This window comes from Dendropsophus ebraccatus, chromosome 3, assembly GCF_027789765.1.
Source record: "Dendropsophus ebraccatus isolate aDenEbr1 chromosome 3, aDenEbr1.pat, whole genome shotgun sequence".
Classification (NCBI taxonomy): Eukaryota; Metazoa; Chordata; class Amphibia; order Anura; family Hylidae; genus Dendropsophus; species Dendropsophus ebraccatus.
In genome coordinates, this window is record NC_091456.1 from 77,936,991 (window position 1) to 77,957,834 (window position 20,844).

At 40.8% G+C, this 20,844-nt stretch overlaps 1 protein-coding gene across 1 annotated transcript in view; it reads right to left on the bottom strand.

The window, feature by feature from the left end:
* The window catches only part of ADAMTSL1 (ADAMTS like 1), a 526,103-nt gene extending 507,341 nt beyond the window's left edge, over positions 1–18,762 (bottom strand). Inside the window, exon 1 of the mRNA XM_069962058.1 lies at positions 18,707–18,762. Coding sequence (XP_069818159.1) covers positions 18,707–18,733 — 27 coding nt within the window. The 5' untranslated portion in view covers positions 18,734–18,762. The remainder of the gene's footprint in view (positions 1–18,706) is intronic.
* Between the last annotated feature and the right edge of the window lie 2,082 nt (positions 18,763–20,844).

Sequence of the window (20,844 nt, forward strand, 5' to 3'; positions counted from 1 at the left end):
AAACTCTATCCATTATTCCCCTGAGAATGACAAATAGCTTGCTACTCCAGATCCCTTTCTTATTTACTGTAGACATGTAGGGGAGATTTATCAAGTAGTCTTACAGTAGGAATGTTCTTTGTTAGCAACCAATCTCAGGTCAGCTTTCATTTTACCTTGTGAATATTTAAAAGCTGAGCTGTAATTGGTTGCTGTGAATTGCTTACCACATTCACAGGTCTGGCATTAGAATATTAACACCTCTGTCTGCACCTGTAAATTTCATGTTGCATTTTTGAAACTAGAGACAAGATGTCAGGGACGAGGAGGTAGGGACAAGTCCCTACCTACTAGCCTTAAATGGCCCTAAGCGGCCATGGACAACCATGAAGACGTTCCCTGTACTAGATACGTGCACACAGAACAAGACAGACAAACAAACACAATATCGGATAGTCAAGCAAGGTCAGAACCAAATGGGCAGCGCAGTACAAAATCAGGTAACAATTGGATAGTCAAAAAGTCAAGCAAGAGGTCAGGTAACAAGCAAGCAAAGGGAGTTAGGACAGGAATAGACAGGGGGAGCTGGGTATGAAACCTAATAGCCAGCAATAAGAGACTGGCTGAGCTTTCTTTTATGCTGACCAAGAGCCCGGTCTAGATCCCCATTGGATCAGTGCTCTGATCTTCCAGGTTCCAGACAGGTAGAGAAACCAGTCAATCGAACAGACTTACTCAGCTGTATAATCAATTCTAGCAGTGATTAGTTTAACTCCTGCATTGCCAGGAAGCTTAGAAGCAAGCGGGTGTGTCTCACAAAAGTAACAACAGGCCCAGTTCACACTAGGTTACTGCACATTCCTGACCCAAGAGAACCATACTTCCCAAAACGAAATTTGTTTAGAACTTTGTGAAATATTTGATTTGGAAATGGAACAAATTATTTAAAAGTTTGTCCCAAAGTTCATCTAAAATGGCAGCCGCACATAGTACATTACATTACAGCAAGAGCATGGGTTAAAGGGGGTTATTTATGATCCCTTGCAGCCAGGAAATGAGCTGCAAGGCACCCCCCACATCACACTTTCCCCTTCACTACATATACAGTATGTGTGCAAGTCAGCTCCTGTACAGTGAACTGAACTCATACATGTACACAAGCTAGAGAGACAGATAGGTAGAGGCAGTGAAAGGCAGGTTTAGGGAGGGTTATAGAAGGTTAATTAGGTATCAGGGACAGATAGAGGGTAGTAGTGTGAGCTGTGTAGCTGACAAATGGTTCTTGTCCTGTCATTTTGTCAGTACATGCTATCCCCAGCTCTCCTGGGTCACCTGTCAGGTTAAATCAAGTGTGCTGTTCTGGCAGCAGCATAAATGTCATTGGCAACCATTTCCACACCATTTTTGGTAAACTCTTGACTTTGAACAAGAAAAATATTTGAAATTTGAAAAATTTGATATCCTGGCCCTGGGTAGTCCAGCACAGATGTCAATTTCTTCTTTGAACTTACGCAGATCACTCGGTTTTCCCTTTCTAATGAAGTTGCATGATGAAACTGATCCACAGAAAACTTGCTCCCCTGTTATGTACTGCACTCTGGGGTCACATGTCTATTGTCCATGAAGGGGAGGTACCATTTCAATAATATTTTTATACATTTTAGCTTTTTTGTGTTGAACAATTCAGAGAAGCAAACAAAACAATGTAGATTTTCATTGTAAGCAAATGCCATCATCCTCTACTGGCTTTGACATAGGACCATCTGTAGCCTTTGAAATTTTGGTAATCTTTTCGAAACATCTAAGTGAAATATAATGTGTTGCAGTTTCCCTGGGGTTGATGTGATGTATAGCAGCCAAGAGAGGAATGCCTAATTCTTTCTGTCCTGCAGAGAAAGACGCAGATATGGATACTATTTTAGTGGAACATTTTTCATCTTTGCTGCCAGTGAGACATATGGAAATAAAGGTGTGGGGACAAAGGAAGGAGGAAACCAAAGCTGCTTCTGGTGACAGAAGGGCTACGGAATAGTTATGAAATTGTGCTTTATAATATCCAGGGGAAATGATTGCATACAAAACTACAACCTTTACGTGTGTTGTGTGACCTTGCATTCAACAGTACCCTTTGAATTACTGCAGTAATGTAGAAGACCCAGCCCATTATTAAAGCCAATATTATTGACAGTGGGAATATCCTTCAATGCTCTGCACAGCAAGCCCTACAAAGCAGTGGGCTTAAAGTACCATGATATATGATGTAACCTCATGGCAATCTATGACCTCACTGCTTTTAATATAGTTTGTTCCATTTCTCATTTTACAAATAGCTATAAAACACTGAGAAAGCAGTACTTATAACAAAGATAAAACACTATTGCAGAGTTGTGTATTTTGTTACAGGTGTCACCTCTCTTACAAAATAATGTAAAGCCTTTTTTTATTTTCATGGTTCATGGTGGTGCAAATACTGCTCAGTAGTCATCTCAATGTACAAACAGAGTTCAAAATTTGTATACTATTTATTATAAATCAAGAAATTGTAATGCTGATAAATACATGTGTGACAGTATCATCCTAGGAGGCTCTATAGATGTCATGACCACCAAACTTATTTTCCTTACTGTGTATAGGGAGGACGGGCAGGAGATATAACTTACTCAAAGACAATTGTTCAGCCATCAGTTATTGAAAAAGTTTGGGGACCTTTAATAACAGACTGGTACAGGGGGGGGGGACACTTATCTCAGACCCAGCCTGAGAAATATAGACTACACTTAGTGAGCAATAATGCATGCAGGACTGTATGCATCACCACTCACTTTATCATCCTAGTCCTCGCTATACCAGCCTTACCACACCTTTTTTTTTTAAATCTTTATGTCACCGTGCCACACTACAGTTGGTATGCACTAAATCTATATTATATCAATTGTTTCACAGTAAAACATTTGCACATACACTGGCCACAGGACATGACTGGTCTCTCACACTGCTCTGGTGTGATTTTGGGCCACTCTTCTTCCAGTCTCGTCCACAGTTCTGTGACTGTTGTTGGTTTCTGGCCATAACTCACCAATGGTTTTCCAGAGATTTTCTTTTGGGTTTTGATCAGGACTCTGGGCTGGCCATTATATTTTTTCAGTGTTTTCAGTTTAATGAACTGCTTTACCCATTTTGCTGTGTGACAGGCATTGTTCTCCATGAACAATGCTAGCTGATTGAGTGATGAACGCAAGGAAGAAATCACATGTTATTGAAGAAGGTTCTGTAACACACTTGCATTCACACTTGCAAGCCACTCATAAAGCCATGTAGCTGTATTAGAGGTCCAACTCCTGCTTCAGAATACATTCCCCAAATCATTACACTTCTTACTTCACCGTTCAATGACTTATTTACACACTTTGGGTTCAGTCTTTCCCCAAGTTGTCACAGAACATAACGTTTCCCATTAGGCCCAAATACAGTAAATTAAACTTGCTTTCATCAATAAAATAACCTCTGGAGCCCTTCTTTTCTGTCCACACAACATGCTCCAAGCAGAGGTGAGTCTAGCCTTCAGAGTGGACTTTCAGTCCAAATGTTCTTAAATATCAAGACTGTTCAGTGCTGAACTGGCGAGCGATTCCAGCTGCAGTGTTTAAACATTTACCCTTGGAGATTCTCTGCATTATCCGGTGCTCTCTTGCATCTGTCTTCTTGGGGGACTTGAATGAGTTTGTCTTGTTGTAAGGATGCAGTATTCTTAAAAGCTCTGACTGGGAATGACCAACTTCTCTTGCTGTGGCTGATAGAGTTGACCCTTTGGCCTTCATCTGGACAACCTGAGGGTTTCAGTCACTTTGGAACGGCATGCCATTTTTGCAAAGTCAGTGAAAACTGGAAAGTTAGGCTGCCAGTTACATAGGGTTTGTCAGATAATTAAGGAAATCAGCATTTACGTTTTTATTCTGTGCTTTAGATTGTATAGAATTCATAAAATAAGCTTAAAATACTGATATTTTGCTCATGTAAGGATTGGTAATACATGCACCAGCTTTTAGGCCAGGAAAGAGGAACCTGCAGCCCTCCAGATGATGCAAAACTACAATTCCCATTATCCATGGGGGAGAAGTTCTCACCATCTTATGCCATCTATATGGCATAGTGGGAACCAAAATATCTATTTACACCTGATAACCCCTTTTCTGATGCCATCATGTGGTACAATCACTATTTTTTAAGTTTGTATTTTTGCCAATTGCTTGAATGACAATTCCCAAAATTTAAAATTCAACCTTGTATCAGAAAAAAATGATATCACTTTTTTAGATTTATTTTCAATGGCAAGTGTGGATGAGCAGTGTGTTAAAACCAGAGCCCATCTCAAGCCAAAGTCAGGAAACACATTGTTACACGCCAGTTCATGTCACCCATCACATGTTATCGAGGCCATAGCAAAAGGGAAATTAAGTAGGGTAAAATGTAACTGCTCAGAAACAGTTTAGTAGAAGTAATCAACAGATGGCAAAAACGATTGAAACACGTCAGATGCATCAGGTCGAGTACATGAGGAAACAGGTCTGGTGAGCTGGGATTTCCTTTCTTGTTTCTATGGAAAACAGTTGTCTGTGCACATTTTGTAAAAAAATAAATAAATATATATTTCCAGGGGAAGGGGGATGCTCAGTGTCCCTTAAGTGCCCTGTGTCTCTCAGTGTCCCCCTGCCATCATCCTCTCCAGCAGCCACAGCCTGCACAGCTCTGGGAGTTGGGTCGTGACATCACCATTTTATCCATGTAGTGAAGCCTTGATGTAGTAGTAAGTGCAAGGAAAAGCACTTTATGTAATAATGGGCAGCACGGTGGCTCATTGGTTAGCACTGTAGCCTTGCAGTGCTGGGGTCCTGGGTTCAAATCTGTGTTTGTGTGTGTTTCCTTTAGGTACTCTGGTTTCCTCCCACACCCAAAAACGTACAGATAGGTGAATTTAGATTGTGAGCCCTAATGGGGACAGGGAGCAATAATTGGCAAAAGACTATGTAAAGTGCTGCGGAATCTGTGTGCGCTATACAAATAAAAGCATAAGGTGATTTGTATAACATTTGGGGGGGGCAATACAATAAAATTTCAGCTGGACTTCTGCTTTAGAGGGATTACCCAGAAAGTAGAAAAGGTTCTACTTGTTCTCCTCCCCAGCACTCTACTTCTTCCCTTTGGCTGCCTCGGAAGTACACCTTGCCCACGGGCAATGTCAAATACCTGCCTGATGTCACTGCACCATTAATAACATCCCATGCAGGCATGGTTTCTCCCCCGAACAATGCTAACAACATTCACAACATTCATTTTTATTATTGCCCTTGCTCTTCCAGGGTCCTCTTGCAGTATCCTCAGGTCCCCTGCTGAATGCTGCCACTGTCACTTCGTACTAACCAGAAAAAAAAAAAGACTAGACACATCATATGAGTGCACTCCACAAAAATTATGTAACAAATATAATGTTTTATTGAAAATCACATGGGAACACCAAAAGACATGATTAAAAACATCTAAAAGTTCCAATCAGGAACATAAGGAGATTCATGGTTTACCCACATACACAAATATCACTGGGTGTATAACCTACAGGGGGCAACATGTACATAATATTGCTACCATGACCAGCTCAGCAGTATATAATATGAATTAAATCAATATCAAAACAATCAAAGGGGCAAAGCAAGAGGCAAGAAAACGATAATGTAAACGTAAAAAGAGATGTGCCATCATGCATTAGTACAAATGATGGGTAATGGTATAATAACAAACCCCTAGTGGTCAACCCCCATAAATAGCAGCAGTATCAAACAAAAGTGAACTGTATATCAAAAGTTCTAGATCAACCTGTGCAAACTACAAAATGAAGAAAGAAAGAATCACAAATAAATTTGACACTAAATGTGACCAGCAATGTCCTATTTAGCTTAGACGGTCATGGAGCAGCCATCCCTGAAAAGAGGACCCCACGGGTATTGTCACCCTCCTTCTCATTCAAAAGTTTAAACTGAAAGAAAAAAAAAATTAAGCTCAAAGGTTTTCAGCACTGAACTCCAATAAAGTGAATCTGACAGAAGCCTAATGCTATGATTTACGCTATAGCAACTAGTTATGGTTTACTCTCGAACACAACAGCATTTTAGAAAAGTCATGGTTTAAAACAGGGAACTAGTCATCACACTTCTCTTCAATCATTAGCCTTGACTGAGAGGTCCCTCCCAACAGATGAATAATATATAGAGTGAAGAAAGCTATACAGAGATCTCAGAGATCTGATTCTAATTAAACGAATCTCGGCAGTATAGGCCCAGAACGCCTTTTGTCCCCCTGATACACAAGGGTTGTCAGTGTGCTTCAACTTGGATACTGGCTCATACAGCTGTCAACAACAACTGTGTAGGGACATAGGACTGTCCTCTGAACTATCTAGCACTGTGAGAAGTAAGCTTACAGGTCAGGATTTGAATAAACTGTTTATTTTACAAAATATATATATTATATGTCATAATATAATAATATTGACATATAAACTATAGTATTTGTTAATTCCTCTCTGTGGGATTAAATATACTGTATTTGTGCTATTTCATTCTTTAGTAGAATCTTAAACAAGACAACAATGAAGCATTAAAATTCAATTGGAAATCTGTCACTTTTACGTTAAGGTGAATTATATTGACATTGGGCGAGTATGTAATGTTTTCCTCCCACTATCATTCACATTAATGATAAAAAGAGATACTACAGTATATAAGGCTTAAGCAAGAGTAATTTGCTCAAAACTATGGAGCTGTAAGTGCCCTGTATGTTAACCCTGATGACTGCACATATGTAATTGTATCCACATGCTCTCTCCTCCAAGGGAGGGGACCAGAAAACTATAAGCATGTGAACTATATTTCTTAGCAGTATTTAACTCTGGCAGAAAGTTTTAATTATAAAAAAAAAAATTTAGTCAGTCTGTTTTGATGTTGCATTCTGTTAAAAACTAGGGATGGTCCGAACCTGCCGAGGTTCGGGTTCGTCTGAACCCGGACTCTCGCCAATGATTCCCGCTGTCTTAAACCTCCGTGCAGAGGGTAGATACAGCGGGAGGACTGCCTGGAAAACCGGGATACAGCCATAGGCTGTATCCCAGTTTTCCAGGTAGTCTTCCCGCTGTATCCACCCTCTGCACGGAGGTTTAAGACAGTGGAAATCATTGCCGAGAGTCCGGGTTCATACGAACCCAAACCTCGTCAGGTTCGGACCATCCCTATTAAAAACCCTTTAACCCAGGGGTGGACATATCACTTGTGCAGCAGGTTCAGCTGCACAGGGGCCCAGGCCAACAGAAGGGCCCTTTAGGCTCAGACTCTAAGCCTCAGCTTAGCGGGCCCCTCCACTGCCCCGGGCCCCGCCATATAGGTATATGTATTGTCTGTCCATCCACCCATGTACCAGGCGCCTCATTAGATGTCCTGCCACCCGCAGCCCTCCAGCGCCGAGATTTCAGCAGCCGTGGTCCGTCCCACATACCGCACTCGTCTAGTTGATATGCGGGCTAGGGCCGGCGGCAGTGGGCCCATGCTCCAGCCCTGCCTCGGGAGGCGCACACCAGTGACGTCACGTGGCAGTCGAACATTGGTGATCACGGCATCACCCATCCTGTTGACCTGGAAGACCACTGGGGGCCGGGTGGGTTATTGTTTGTGGGTATAGGGTTCAGCCATGAGGGGTATTGTGTGGGGATGGGGGGAAGCCAGGATGGGTATTGTGTGGGGATGGGGGGCAGCCAGCATGGGTATTGTGTGGGGGGTGGGGCAGCCAGCATGGGTATTGTGTGGGGATGGGGGTCAGCCAGGAATGTGGTGGCATGGTTTGCTTTTTTGGGGGTGGGGGGCACATTTGTTGCACAGAAGCCCTATGCAGTCCTGGTCCATTCGGCAGGTGATGCAGTTACTGTACTAAAAAACAACTTTTAAACTTGCAGGCCTGTGTCAAATTGGTGTGGTCTAGAGTGTCTGTGCACTAGACTCCTCCCTCCTCCCCACCCTCTTTACCATTAGGAATGGGGAGGAAGGACGGAGAGGCGGTGCAAGCCTAAAGCACAGACACTCTAGGCCATCCCAATTTGACACAGGGCTGCAAGTTTAAAAGTAGTTTTTAAGACAATAACTGCATAACCTGCCGAATGGGTCACAGGACATATCTTGGATTAGAAGCAGCTATAAGAAGGTTCAAGCGGTTAGGAGGAGGCAGATTGTGGTTACAGAGTCATTTTAACTCCCTTCATTCACCTCATTTCAAAACTACACAAAGAACAACACATGGTTTCAGGCTACATTCATTGTATATGTGCTGTACCCAGAACCAATTCAGACATAGCCTATTCTGAGGATTCTTATGTATTATGAGGTAAAGCCATTTAACCCCTTAGTGACCGCCGCACGCATATTCACGGCGGCCACTAATGGGCTTTATTCCGATGAGTACGCCTTTTAACGGCGGGCGCATCGGAATAAATTACCGCCCCACGACGGCAGCAGAGCTGGTGATCAGCGGTCAGTGTGACCGCTGACACCCTCCTGTAACTGCCCAGAGTGGAGGATTCTCTGCTCCGAGCAGTTTAACCCATTAAATGCCGCTGTCAAACCATGACAGCGGCATCTAACGGGTCCCGGTGGATCCCGGTTGGTGCCGTGGGTCACTTATGTGATGGCGATGTCCCGCAGCGCTGTCCGGTCCTCCGATGTCTCCATGGTGATCCCGGGGTCCTAATGAAGGTCCCCGGGGTCACCATGGAGATGCCTCATTCTGACAGGGGTGGCCGAGGCTATTGCCTGTCAGCATGAGGCATGATACAATACATTGCTGTACATCAGGTACTGCAATGTATTGTATCAGTGATCTAAGTATTTAACACTAGTGTACAGTAATGTACACTAGTGTAAAAGTAAAAAAAAGTTTAAAAAGTGTGCACCAAACACAACACAGTCCCCCCCCAGCCCCCCCCCAATAATAAAGATGCATTACATTCCCCATACACAATAAAACGTGACATAAAAGTGATCAAAAACACAAATCATATACATATTTGGTATTGTTACGTCCATAACGACCCAATCTATAAAACTATATCAATAATTACACCGCACAACACACGCTGTAAAATAAAGAAAACAGTACCAGAATAGCAGTATTTTATCAATCTGCTTTAGAAAATACATTTTAAATGAAATCAAAAAGTCATATACATATAAGACATGGTATTAATAGAAACCTTTGGGCATAAAAGATAAGAACACTATGGATCTTGCAATGCGGCGACAGTTTTTGTGGGTTTTTGCTAGGAAGATAGTTTCTATTGCGCCAAAGCGGTAATAATGAAAAAAAACCTACACAAATGTGGTATCCCCGTAACCGTACCGACCCAGATAATACATGTATTATGTTATTAGTGACCGCCGATACCGATTTTTACGGCGATCACTAATGGGCTCTATTCTGCTGCCATCAGCTCTTTATAGCGATGGCGCAGAATAGTGCAGCGGCGCCGGTAATGCCCGCAGCCCCCTCCTCTCAGCTATCGGAGGTAGCTGAGGGGTTGGGGTAGAATGTGGGGTCAGTCCCGGCCAGTCCCCTCACCGGCGATCGCCGTTATTACCAGTATAACGGCGGCCAACGGTAACGGGCATTGCCAGCGCAGCTGAACGCTTTCATCTCTTCTCACAGTGAATCCACAGTGAGAGGAGATGAAAACATGTCCCCCCCCCCTGTCCCCAGAATTAACCCTAGTGACCTGGTCACTGACCCTCCCCTCACTGGGCGGCCATCTGTTCCTAGATGGCCGCTGCCATCACTGTGAACAGACTCTGCTGTTATCTTAAAACAACGGCTGTTGTATTGAAATAATGGCAGTTATTTACCGTTATATGGCGGCCATCCACTCAATTTCAACATTGTGTGAACAGAGCCTTTCTGAGTTTTTAATCCATAATCGTGTTTTGGTTGCTATGAGGACCTGACATGAGGACCAAATACTGCCTGAAATATACTGTGTGTGAACCCAGCCTAATGCTTGCAGGTGAAAGTCCCCCAGGGGGACTTTAAATGTGTAAAATAAAATAAAAAGTTTAAATGTTTTCATAAATACCCCAAATCCCCCCCCCCCATGAAAGATAAAATCACTCCCCTTTCCCATTATATAAATAAAACAAAGCAGGTCTTGGGGCGCCAGGCACCGGCCCTCTGTGGTGGCGAAGGGAAAAGTCAGGCGGCTGTCCGCACTATTCGCTTAACCACTGCAGGGGGCTGGGCGTCCCCTCACTTGCCAGGCTGATTAACTGGACACTCAGCCAGTCAGTAACTGGGGTGGGATGCCACATATATATACAGGATGCTGCAGTACTGGCATCTTGTATGTATAATTCTTACACTCATCAACAAAGCTCTTTACAGTACTACACCTGCCTACAGCCCCTCTCTTATATGTATCTACCAGGGGCATAGCTAGGATTCATGGGGCCCCATAGCAAAAAAACTGTACCCCCCCCCCTTCCCTCCCCACAACAAAAAGCACTGTGCATATATAAAGGCTCGGTGATGTGGCCAAAAACTAAAATCTCTTGTGACCAGAGGTAGAATCCTGCCTGCAGCTACAAAACTAACTGGCAGAGCAGAGAGCCAATGGCTGTTTGCTCTGTCAGTCCACTGTATTAAACTGTTAGGGCCCATTAGGAGCCCTTATCATTAAATACATAGGTGCAGAAGCAGATTACCTTCTGCTTAACCCCTTACATACTGCTGTTTGTAAGTGACCGAAAGTTCACTAACATGCTGCAACACAAAAAAAGAGTTAAAAAGAAACACAATGAGATCTCTGCTTCACTGCTCGTGCACTGATAATCCCTGGCCCCTGGCACATTTTCCTACTTGATTGCAGCAGCCTAGAACAGAGGTCAGGGGTTATCACAGCAGTGAACCAGAGATCTCCTTGTACTCAGCATATTAACCCTTTTTTATGTTACAACATGTTAGTGAACAATGAGTCAGTTACATGAAGCAGTACATAAGGGGTTAAACAGAAGGACACAGGAGACTCTTATCTTCCCTGTGCATCCCTGGGCCCCATAGCAGAAGTCTACCCTGCCTCTATGGTAGCTACACCAATGGTATCCACCATTCTCAAGGTCTCTATGTTCTTCTCATTCCCATCTCCAAGACTTTGCTTAGGGTGCCTTTACACTTAGGGTGTAAAGGCACCCTAAGTGTTAGGCATTCCATTTTAGTTCTCTGAAATGGAATGCCTAACACTTAGAGTGCCTTTACACAGAGAGATTTATCTGACAGATTTGTGAAGCCAAAGCCAGGACCAGACTATAAACCGGGAACAGGCCATAAAGGAAAGTATTCGGGGGGGGAATTGATGGGTGTTTTTTTTTTCTTTTTTTCCTTTCAAATCTTGTTTTTATTGAAACTATTTTCAAAAACATAAGTACAGTAACTGTAGACATATGGGGGAAGTACAAAAATTGAATTATACAATGAGGCAATACATTGGTATTTTCACAGCATCTTACATTCCATTGTTATGAACAGTTAAACTACAGTATAATTATAAGACAAAAGAGGACAAAGAAGATGAGAAGTGAGGGGAGGGTTATGTTTCAGAAAACAACCCTAAATATGCCTGAAAGGAATATGCTCTGATGGATATATCACAACTATTTACAAAAGGGCCATAAGCCCAAAACTCATCAGAGCTAATTCCCACTAGTAAAATATAACTTTTATTGTCTCATGTTAAAAGTAAAAAACATTAGTGCGATTTAATATATACGCACTCCTAATGCCCAAATAACATCTCATCCCAGTAAGGGGATAGTACCCCAATGGCTTAGTAGCTGCAGACTAGCAGCCAATAGATTCAATATTTTTCTTTTCAGTAGTTTATGGACAAAGAAGTGCTATTTAAAATACACAGCGCATAGAGAGTGGTTATGCGCTGTGTATTTTAAATAGCACTTTTTTGTCCATAAACTACTAAAAAGTCTGCAGCTACTAAGCCATTTTGGTACTATCCCCTTACTGGGATGAGATGTTATTTATGCATTAGGAGTGTGTATATTTTAAATCGCACTAATATTTTTTACTTTTAACATGAGCCAATAAAAGTTATATTTTACTAGTGGGAATTAGCTCTGATGAGTTTTGGGCTTATGGCCCTTTTGTAAATAGTTGAGGGTTATGTTCGACACAGGAAAACTTGTAACAATAACAGTATCTTACGGACTTGCTTGGTAGCATGACATATATTGAACGTTAAGCAGGGTTTTCATAGGGAAGCAAAAGAGGGATGAGAGTTTTTAGCCCAATTCATAAGTTCAAGCAACATATCTCATTTATTTTGGCTATCCATGGTTGACGCGAAGGTGGGAGTGATTGCAGCCACAGTTTTGGTACTAAAAGATTGGTGGCCATTAATAAATGTGTAAAGAGGGAATTTTTTGTTGGTCTATAGAGTCTCATAGGTTGTGCTAGCACTATGATTTTAAGTAAGGGCCCTATTCCACTGGATGATTATCGTTTGCATAATCGTTAACGATTAACAATCTCAAACGACCGCTATTGCGAAAGACCTGAAAACGTTCACTCATTTCCATGGAATGATAATCGTTACTTATGATCGTAATTGCGATCGTTTTTCTTCGCTATTTATTCGCTATTGCGTTCCTATCTATTGCAAACGACCAAACGATGTCTTATTCAATGCGAACGATTTGCGAACGTTTTGCGAACGAGCAATGATAAAAATAGGTCCAGGTCTTATAAAGCGATCAACGATTTCTCGTTCAGTCGTTAATCGTTAACTGCATTTCAACCGAACGATTTAACGATAATCTGAACGATAATCGTCCGGTGGAATAGAGCCCTAAGTTTTTGTGTGTCACAGATTGCATTTGCGAGGGATTCAACCTCATACAAAAAAGAGCAAGAATAGATCACTCCCACCATATATAGGAGAGAGTGCCTATAGATTGTTCACATCTCCAGTACTTATTGGTGGAGGAAAGACCCAAATGAAAGAGCCAATCAGGTGTTTTTTACCACCATGTAATCAATCTGCAATGATTTTCATGAATTTTAATGCAACAGTGTCAATTCTGTAGCACAGAATTCTGTGTCTTCAAGATGTCTGCAAATGTCCCGTTCCTAAGCTTGCAGGAAGGGAGGTATAGGTGGAGCTAGTTCTTTCAAGAGAAGGGTTGTAAAGTAGGTTAGGGTATGGTTCTTCACAGCCATGGAAATTAGCCAACTTTCCAGCCCCAGCTCCCTTGTTGCTTTGTATTTAGTTTAGAAAGTTTTACAGGTTAAGGCTATGTTCACACTACGTAAAAGTACGGCCGTTGTTGCCATCGGCAACAACGGCCGTACTTTTAGCGGGGTGGAACAATCCCTTATTTTCAATGGGATTCCGTCCGGAGCGTATACACATCGTACACGCTCCGACCGGGATCCCGTGCAGGGCCACAAATAACTGACATGTCAGTTTTCTGCGGCCGCAGTTCAATGAATTGCGGCCATAGGAAACCCTGTCATTTCACACAGTGAAGCGAGTGGTTTTCAGAGCTCTGCGGCCGGAAATGTCATCCGGCCGGTACTTAAGTACCGGCCGGGATGATCCGGGCAGAGACTGGCCATTCCGTGACCCGGGGTCACGAAACGGCCGGTCTCGTACGTTGTGTGAACATAGCCTAAATGTATTGAATTTAGATATTAAATATTTTAGGCTTCTAGAAGGCACCAGAAATTGGATTTTAGTGGAGGACAAAATTTTAATACTCAGAGTTTTAAGGGTGCCTTAAAGGCTCTTAGGCAGGGGTATAACTCTTTAGGCAGCCTTTTAACAGTCCCTAAATGACTTTCCCAACCCTGCTAACTGTTAACCCTGTTAACTTTCAGCCAGTAGTATTCCCCTATGCCTTATGAACTATGCATCTACACAAACAGATTGGCTGGTGGCTGGCTTATTCACTATTATGTACACTATATATATATGTGTATGTGTGTAACCTCAGAATTGTAAAGTGCTGCAGAATTTGTTGGCACTAAAGAAATAAATACTATTATTAACATTAATATATAATCAGTACGTTTCAAAGGAATTATAAGAGAAGCTTATAGAAAAATACAATTTGCCATCAAGCATGTTTGCTTATGGCAGCAACAGGCACAGTCAGATGTAAACATGAAAACCTTTTAACTTAAAACATAACGCTCACAGGTCTCAAACATATTCAAAGACTTTATTGGCTTGTGAAATATCAGCAAAACTCCATTATTCCAGAGGGAAAAAATGAATGCAAGAAAAAACAAAATAAATAACAGAAGAATGCAATAGAAAACAGATGATATACATAACAATGGTAAATTAAAAGAGTCTGAAGTATGTATGGGTGGATTATGGATTATGGTTTAATGACAATCAGGCTATATTCATACACCGTAAAATAAGGGCATCATTTGGAGGTAAAAATATAGCTGTATTTTCAAGGTGATAATGCGCTCAATGGCAAATTGTCCAGCAGTGCACACACTATAGAATGACATCCTTATTGATTTCAACCATCCAAATAATGAACATGCTCCTTTTTTATTTGTAAAATACAGCCATTTTCTGTCATCTGTTCACATTTTTTGTTTTATTTTAACTTAAAATTACAACCGTATTTTTTTTTTCTTTTTTACTATATGTGAATAGAGGGACATTTACTGAGGAGTCTAATGTGTGTGACTCTTCTAATGAGGATTGGTGTATATTTTCTTCCAATATCTTGTGACTGATTTATTAAAATGTAGCACTGCTACATTTTATCTACCGTATTTCCCCGCATATAAGACCACTGGGCGTATAATATGACTCCCAATTTTTCCAGTTAAAATATAGAGTTTGGGATATACTCACCGTATAAGACTACCCCCCCAAATAAAAAAAAAACCATCAGACATCAGCGAGATCTGAGAGGTAGAGAAGGAGGTGCAGTAATGCCAGTAGGATACAAGGGTGGGCCAGACAGGTAAAAGAGGTGTGTTTTTCTGGGCACAGTGCCACTCTCTCGTATCTCTTTTTTTCATACCCCAGACACCTGCAGCTTACTCTGCCCTTCATACAGCTGTTTTTGAGCTCCCCCCTGCAATCTGAAAGTCAAGATGGTGTCTGATAAGAGGTCACGTGACTCCGATGTAGTAATGAATGTTGTACTAGTTTTTATAAATATGAAATACCATATATCTTGTGAATTTTATTTTCTGTTTTTTAACTAAAATGTACTGGCATGTATCTACTGTGTATGCCAGAACATGTACTAATAGCGCACAGGCTATATTCTTTTAGAACAGGGACTATAGGCTTCTCATGGCCTAGACGGACAGCACTGACATCAAGTAATCAGAAGTGCGGTACGGCCAGGTTCTGTGACCATACTATGGGCAAAAAATGTGTCTGTAATATGTGAAACCAGCTTAGTGTTTAGTAACCTGGTGTTATGTAGAGATTAGTTCTAAATCTAGAAATAAGTAATATGCATGCCCTATTGTCAAAACAGCTATTGCCTCATTCCCAGATGTAATCAGCGGATGAACACACATTAGCTTAAATTCGTCGCTGGCTTTTTTACACGGACCAATTATCAGGATCATACATTCCTAAGAATGCTCATTTGCCTCATCAGTGGTCCAGCTTGATGGACCTTAAGTATATCAGCAGGTTACAGCATTCTAACCTAGTTTGTGTCTAATATAGAATGTTACAATGACAATGATGGTACCTTTTTATGTTGGTCTGTTGCATTCATTTTCTATAAAGTAACATTTTCTCACGACGACCCACCCTATTTGCCACTATACATAGTTTAGAAAGCTCTAATTTCCTGATTACCTTTAAGGAGATCCATACAGTTTAAACTAACAGAAAACTTTAACAGAAACCTGTCATCACACCCATAAAAAAGGTGTCAAAAGTAACAAAAAGGTCTTTGTTTACTAAAATTAACACCAAATAAAAAATAAAGGCATTTCATTCCACTAGATTGAAGGTCTGGTTTATACGTATAGCTTCAATCAATTTCATGACCACAGCTGAAGCCATAATTTAAATTGATTAAATTACAATTTACTCAATATATTCAAGAATAAAAACCTGGTTTCTAAAAATGTCTTGTTATCCATCTAGTAACATCTGACTGACTTGCAGACTTACTTCTAAAGCGGAGCCAAGAATGGCTGTAGGTTGCATTCCTTACAAAGCAGACAGCTATTTCAAGTGAGCACACGCCAGTGAGCAGCCAAAATCCCAAAGAATTTTTCACTGTCACTCTTCACAGACAGAGAGTTACGCAGGATGCGGGAGAGTGAGACGCTTGCACACTTTGGAAAAAGCTTCTGAGTATTACATGGAATGTCTTCACTTGTCAGATTGTGTAATCCATATCAAATTTGCATGAAACAAATTCCTAGACAGCAGGAAAGTTAAGTCTGTGACACACCGACTGCCTCCTGGCACCTGCAGACATACCACTTAGTGACTCTAGCAGCACGTAATTAATTATGGTCAAGCAGCAGATACTTTGTAGAAAGTATGTCCATTTGTTATACACATAGCTTTCAATATTGTACATTCTGCATAACCAATGTTACTGTTTGTTATCCTGCAGTATCACTGACAGTGCACTGTAGTCTGGAATATTTAGTCACTACCACATTGCCATGTTTCAAGATATCATGAATTCAGCCACCTTGTGAGTGGCAGTTGATAAGGGTATTTAGGTGTATTCACCTTTTTGTATATTTTTTTTTACATAAATTGGAATGAAAGAGGCTGTAAGGTACTGTATAATATGCTGGATATACTTCAATCTTAAAGCAATGCCGTAAGGGCTCGTTCACACTACGGATTCGGCGCAGAGATTCCGCCTAGCCCTCTCATAGCAGGACCGATTCGTCGCAGAGTATGCGGATGGAGTTTCCCAGCAGAATCTCCACGCTGAATTCGTATTGAGAACAGGCCCTAACTTTTCATATGTCACCAGCACAACAGTTTTCCCTTTTCTTGCTTTACTTCTAACTTTCTGTTTTCCCTGAGCTAGTGGGTTAAAGTAAGCCTCTATGATGTCTTTAATATTCTGTGCACACACACACACATAATTTCCCTATAACACATATACTGATGCAGCAGTAGCAGCATGGAAGACATTGTAGAGCAGTATGGAGCAGTGAATCAACCACATAGGTGAGATGTAATGATTTTAGTGAGATGAATTCTAGTGAGGTAATTGCATTGTTTGCCTAATTTGTTACAATGTTGCTTACAATTTAAAATATAAGGAAAGCTCTCCAAAAGACCGTATCTTTTAATGATTTTAGGTTGCCATCTCACATATGTTTTGCTGTATTGTGTATAATAGGCAGATTTGTTTTACAAAATAAAAAAAACTGCCACTTTATAAACTGTTACTAAACACTGATACAAGAAAAGAATCAATATTGCAAAGTGAATTATAAGGAAGAACTCTGAAATGTGCCCTTGTTTCAAAAAGTTCAACAAACCATAGAATCCTAGTATGTAACCCTGTTATTACTTTATTCTACCTGAACCATAAGCCTAGTTCAAAATAAGTAGAGATACATCAATCAAAGCAGGCAGAAGATATTGTGAACTTCCCCAGTGACTTGTTCAGGTATCATTAAAAGTGGTGGTTCCCTTTAAAGAGGGTTGGCAGGTCAACAACAGTGATGGCCTTCCCTTAGACTAGGACATCAAAGTGTGATTGGTTGGGCCTCTTACTTCTCATAACTGTAAGGGGCCTTAGAAATCAGACCCCCACTGATCAAATATTAATGGCCAATGCTAAGCCATAAATATTACAGCCCCTGAAAACCCCTATAGTCACATAACAGCATGCAACATAAACCAAGCCTAGTATATTTATTCACCATGTTACATAATAGACAAAAATGCAAATAAAGCCAGAATATATCCAACAATCTGTTATATGTTTTCTTAAACTTCAATGCAATTCATCATGTTTCGAGTAAACTATATGACAGATTTTTGGCATTAAATATATGATCTAAATGTTCCTCTATAGTTGTACTAGGGAAGCAATTCACAAATGAATGAAATAAATATTATAGGAATTGTCTGAGGACACACAAATTCCATAGTTCTCCTTTAACTTAACTGGTAAACAGATCTTAAAACAAAACAGCAAGAAACGTTTCAGCACCAGTTCTAAGATGGTGTCCATAACCACAAAGAAAATATTATATAACAGACATAACCCTAAATCCACAGGGTAGTAGCTTGGAATTTGACAGCTTATTGACCTCTGTATTGATTAAGTACAGTAGGCTTTCAATTTACACCATTATATCACTGATAGCAGCTGGAAAAGTAGGTTTCTAGCCAAAGTCCTGTACAAATTCTGAAATACATTATGATATATAACAGACATAGAGAACGCACCATAATACCAAGAAGAACACTGAAGAGCCCTGAAATAATGTAGTGAGCCCTTCATATTTACTATTCTATGCTGTAGCTGGTGCCTTTTTACTTCATGAAACATACTGTAAGGTAACAGAACAAGCCTAAATTGACCAGATGGGCAATACTGGGTTTGTTTTAAAACATATATACATTACTATAAAAAAAAAAACATCCTACCGGATCTTCAATCTTATGAGTTTCCATCAGGTCAGCTAGAAATTCATCCTGATGACTTTCTCTTCTTATTAGAGGAAATTCATGCAGAAACACAGCTCCTTGTGAATGCTCACTAAATACCTATAAAAAAAAAAAAGATAATTCAGAGTTTATCTACATACGCCTTGTTTATGCAGACTCGTCGAAAAACAGTCATTAACATTTGTTAAGAAAATTTTCTTTTTTCTTACAGACATCCACCTGTTTCCTACCTCTCAATGTTTGCTTCTAAGCATGCTAGTCTACATTTTAAACATAAAAACCTAACAGAAATAATTGCACATTTTCTGATGGTCCGTTTTCTTTAATATACTATTTTTGATGCATTAAAGCAATAAAAATGGTTGCTAAAAATGATAAACTATTTAGAACACTCACAGGGTTCCAGGAAGCTGAGAGGTGTTAATCTGTTGGGGGAGGATCCTGTTGGGTATGATCCACTGGACACCTCAGAGTCACTAGATATTTTTCACTTAGTAGTCATTTGACACTGTCAAAATATCATTTTCTTTAGATGTGTAGATCTACAATTCAGTCAGGACAGGAAACTGAGTAATGATCTTTAGCTAAACAGTTTGAGAACCCTGCCAAGCCAATTCTCATATATCAGCTCCCTTGACCCATGTGAATATAATGCTATGATGATTATTATCTTGTGGATATCTGAAGCCATTTTTTCAGGTTTTAAATTGAGCTGAACTTTAAAGTGATCTTGTCACCCCCTTTCCATATGATTATTTCTTAGTACCCTTCTTCAGCTTATATTCTGTACATATCTTACCCTATAAAGGATTTCTTGGTGGTTTTTTCCCCTCAGAAGCATAATCAGAATGGGCTGACTTAGAGACATAGACCCGCCTTCTCTGTGACAGATGGGGCAGGGCCTAGGCCTCTAGGTCGGCCTATTCCAATGACCCTGTGGAGGGGCGGGGCCTGAAAGACAATGACATCATGGAAAGGTGGGGCTACAGCGCTGATCTGGGCAGAGATAGGGGCACAACAGCCATTAAGCCATTAAAATCCTTTATATGATAAGATATGAAATATTCAGAATATAAACGTAAGAAATGTGCTGAGAACTCCTTATATGGAAGGGAGGGACAATATCGCTTTAAGCCTTTTCAGGGCACTGTATTGTTTGTATAGTAAGGAAAAGCTCCCTTTCTTTCTCTTCTTGCTTGGCCTAAACACATATTTGAAAACCAGTGATACATAGACAAGCTCTCTTTTGTTGTATGAAAGGGAAATCCATTGAATCAGTCCAATATGCAGATGTTATTGCGTATTGTTGTTTGCATACATGCGACTTTTTGATCGCTTTTTATTACATTTTTTCTGGATTTGATGCGTCCAAAAATGCACAATTTTGCACTTTGGAATTTTTTTTGCGCTTACACCGTTTACCGTGCGAGATCATGAATGTGATAATTTAATAGTTCAGGCGATTACTCACACGGTGATACCAAATATGTTTATTTATTTATTTATATTTATAAAATGGGAAAAGGGGGGTGATTTGGACTTTTATTAGGGGAGGGGATTTTTTTCATTAATAAAAACACTTTTTTTACAATTTTTTTTACTTTAACTAGAAGTCTCCCTGGGGGACTTCTATATACACAGCAATGATCCATGAGATCAGTGATATATTGCTCTGGCCTGCTGCAGACCAGATCAATATATTGCCGAACCAGGATCAGCATCAGTGCAACGCTGAGGCCCGGCCCGAAGAACGGATCTCCCCCCCCCCCCCCCCACGATCGCATTGCGGGGGGGAGATCTGTCCCACTAGACACCAGGGACACCGGGAGCAAAGCATCTAAGTGCAGCTGTCAGGTTTGATAGCTGCATTTAGATGCTTAATTAGCAAGCGCGGCAACAAGACCCGCGCCGGCTAATGAGGCGCTCCCTGGCTGCAGATAATCGCTGGGAGCAGCGCCATTCAGAACGGGGTCCCGGAGGGATCCCTCTCTGAACTCCCCCCGCGTCACCATGACGTACCAGATACGTCATGGGACGATAAGGGGTTAAAAATAAAATTAACACTGGAATACCACTTTAAATGTAACCAATATGCAAAAAAAAATAATAATAAAACT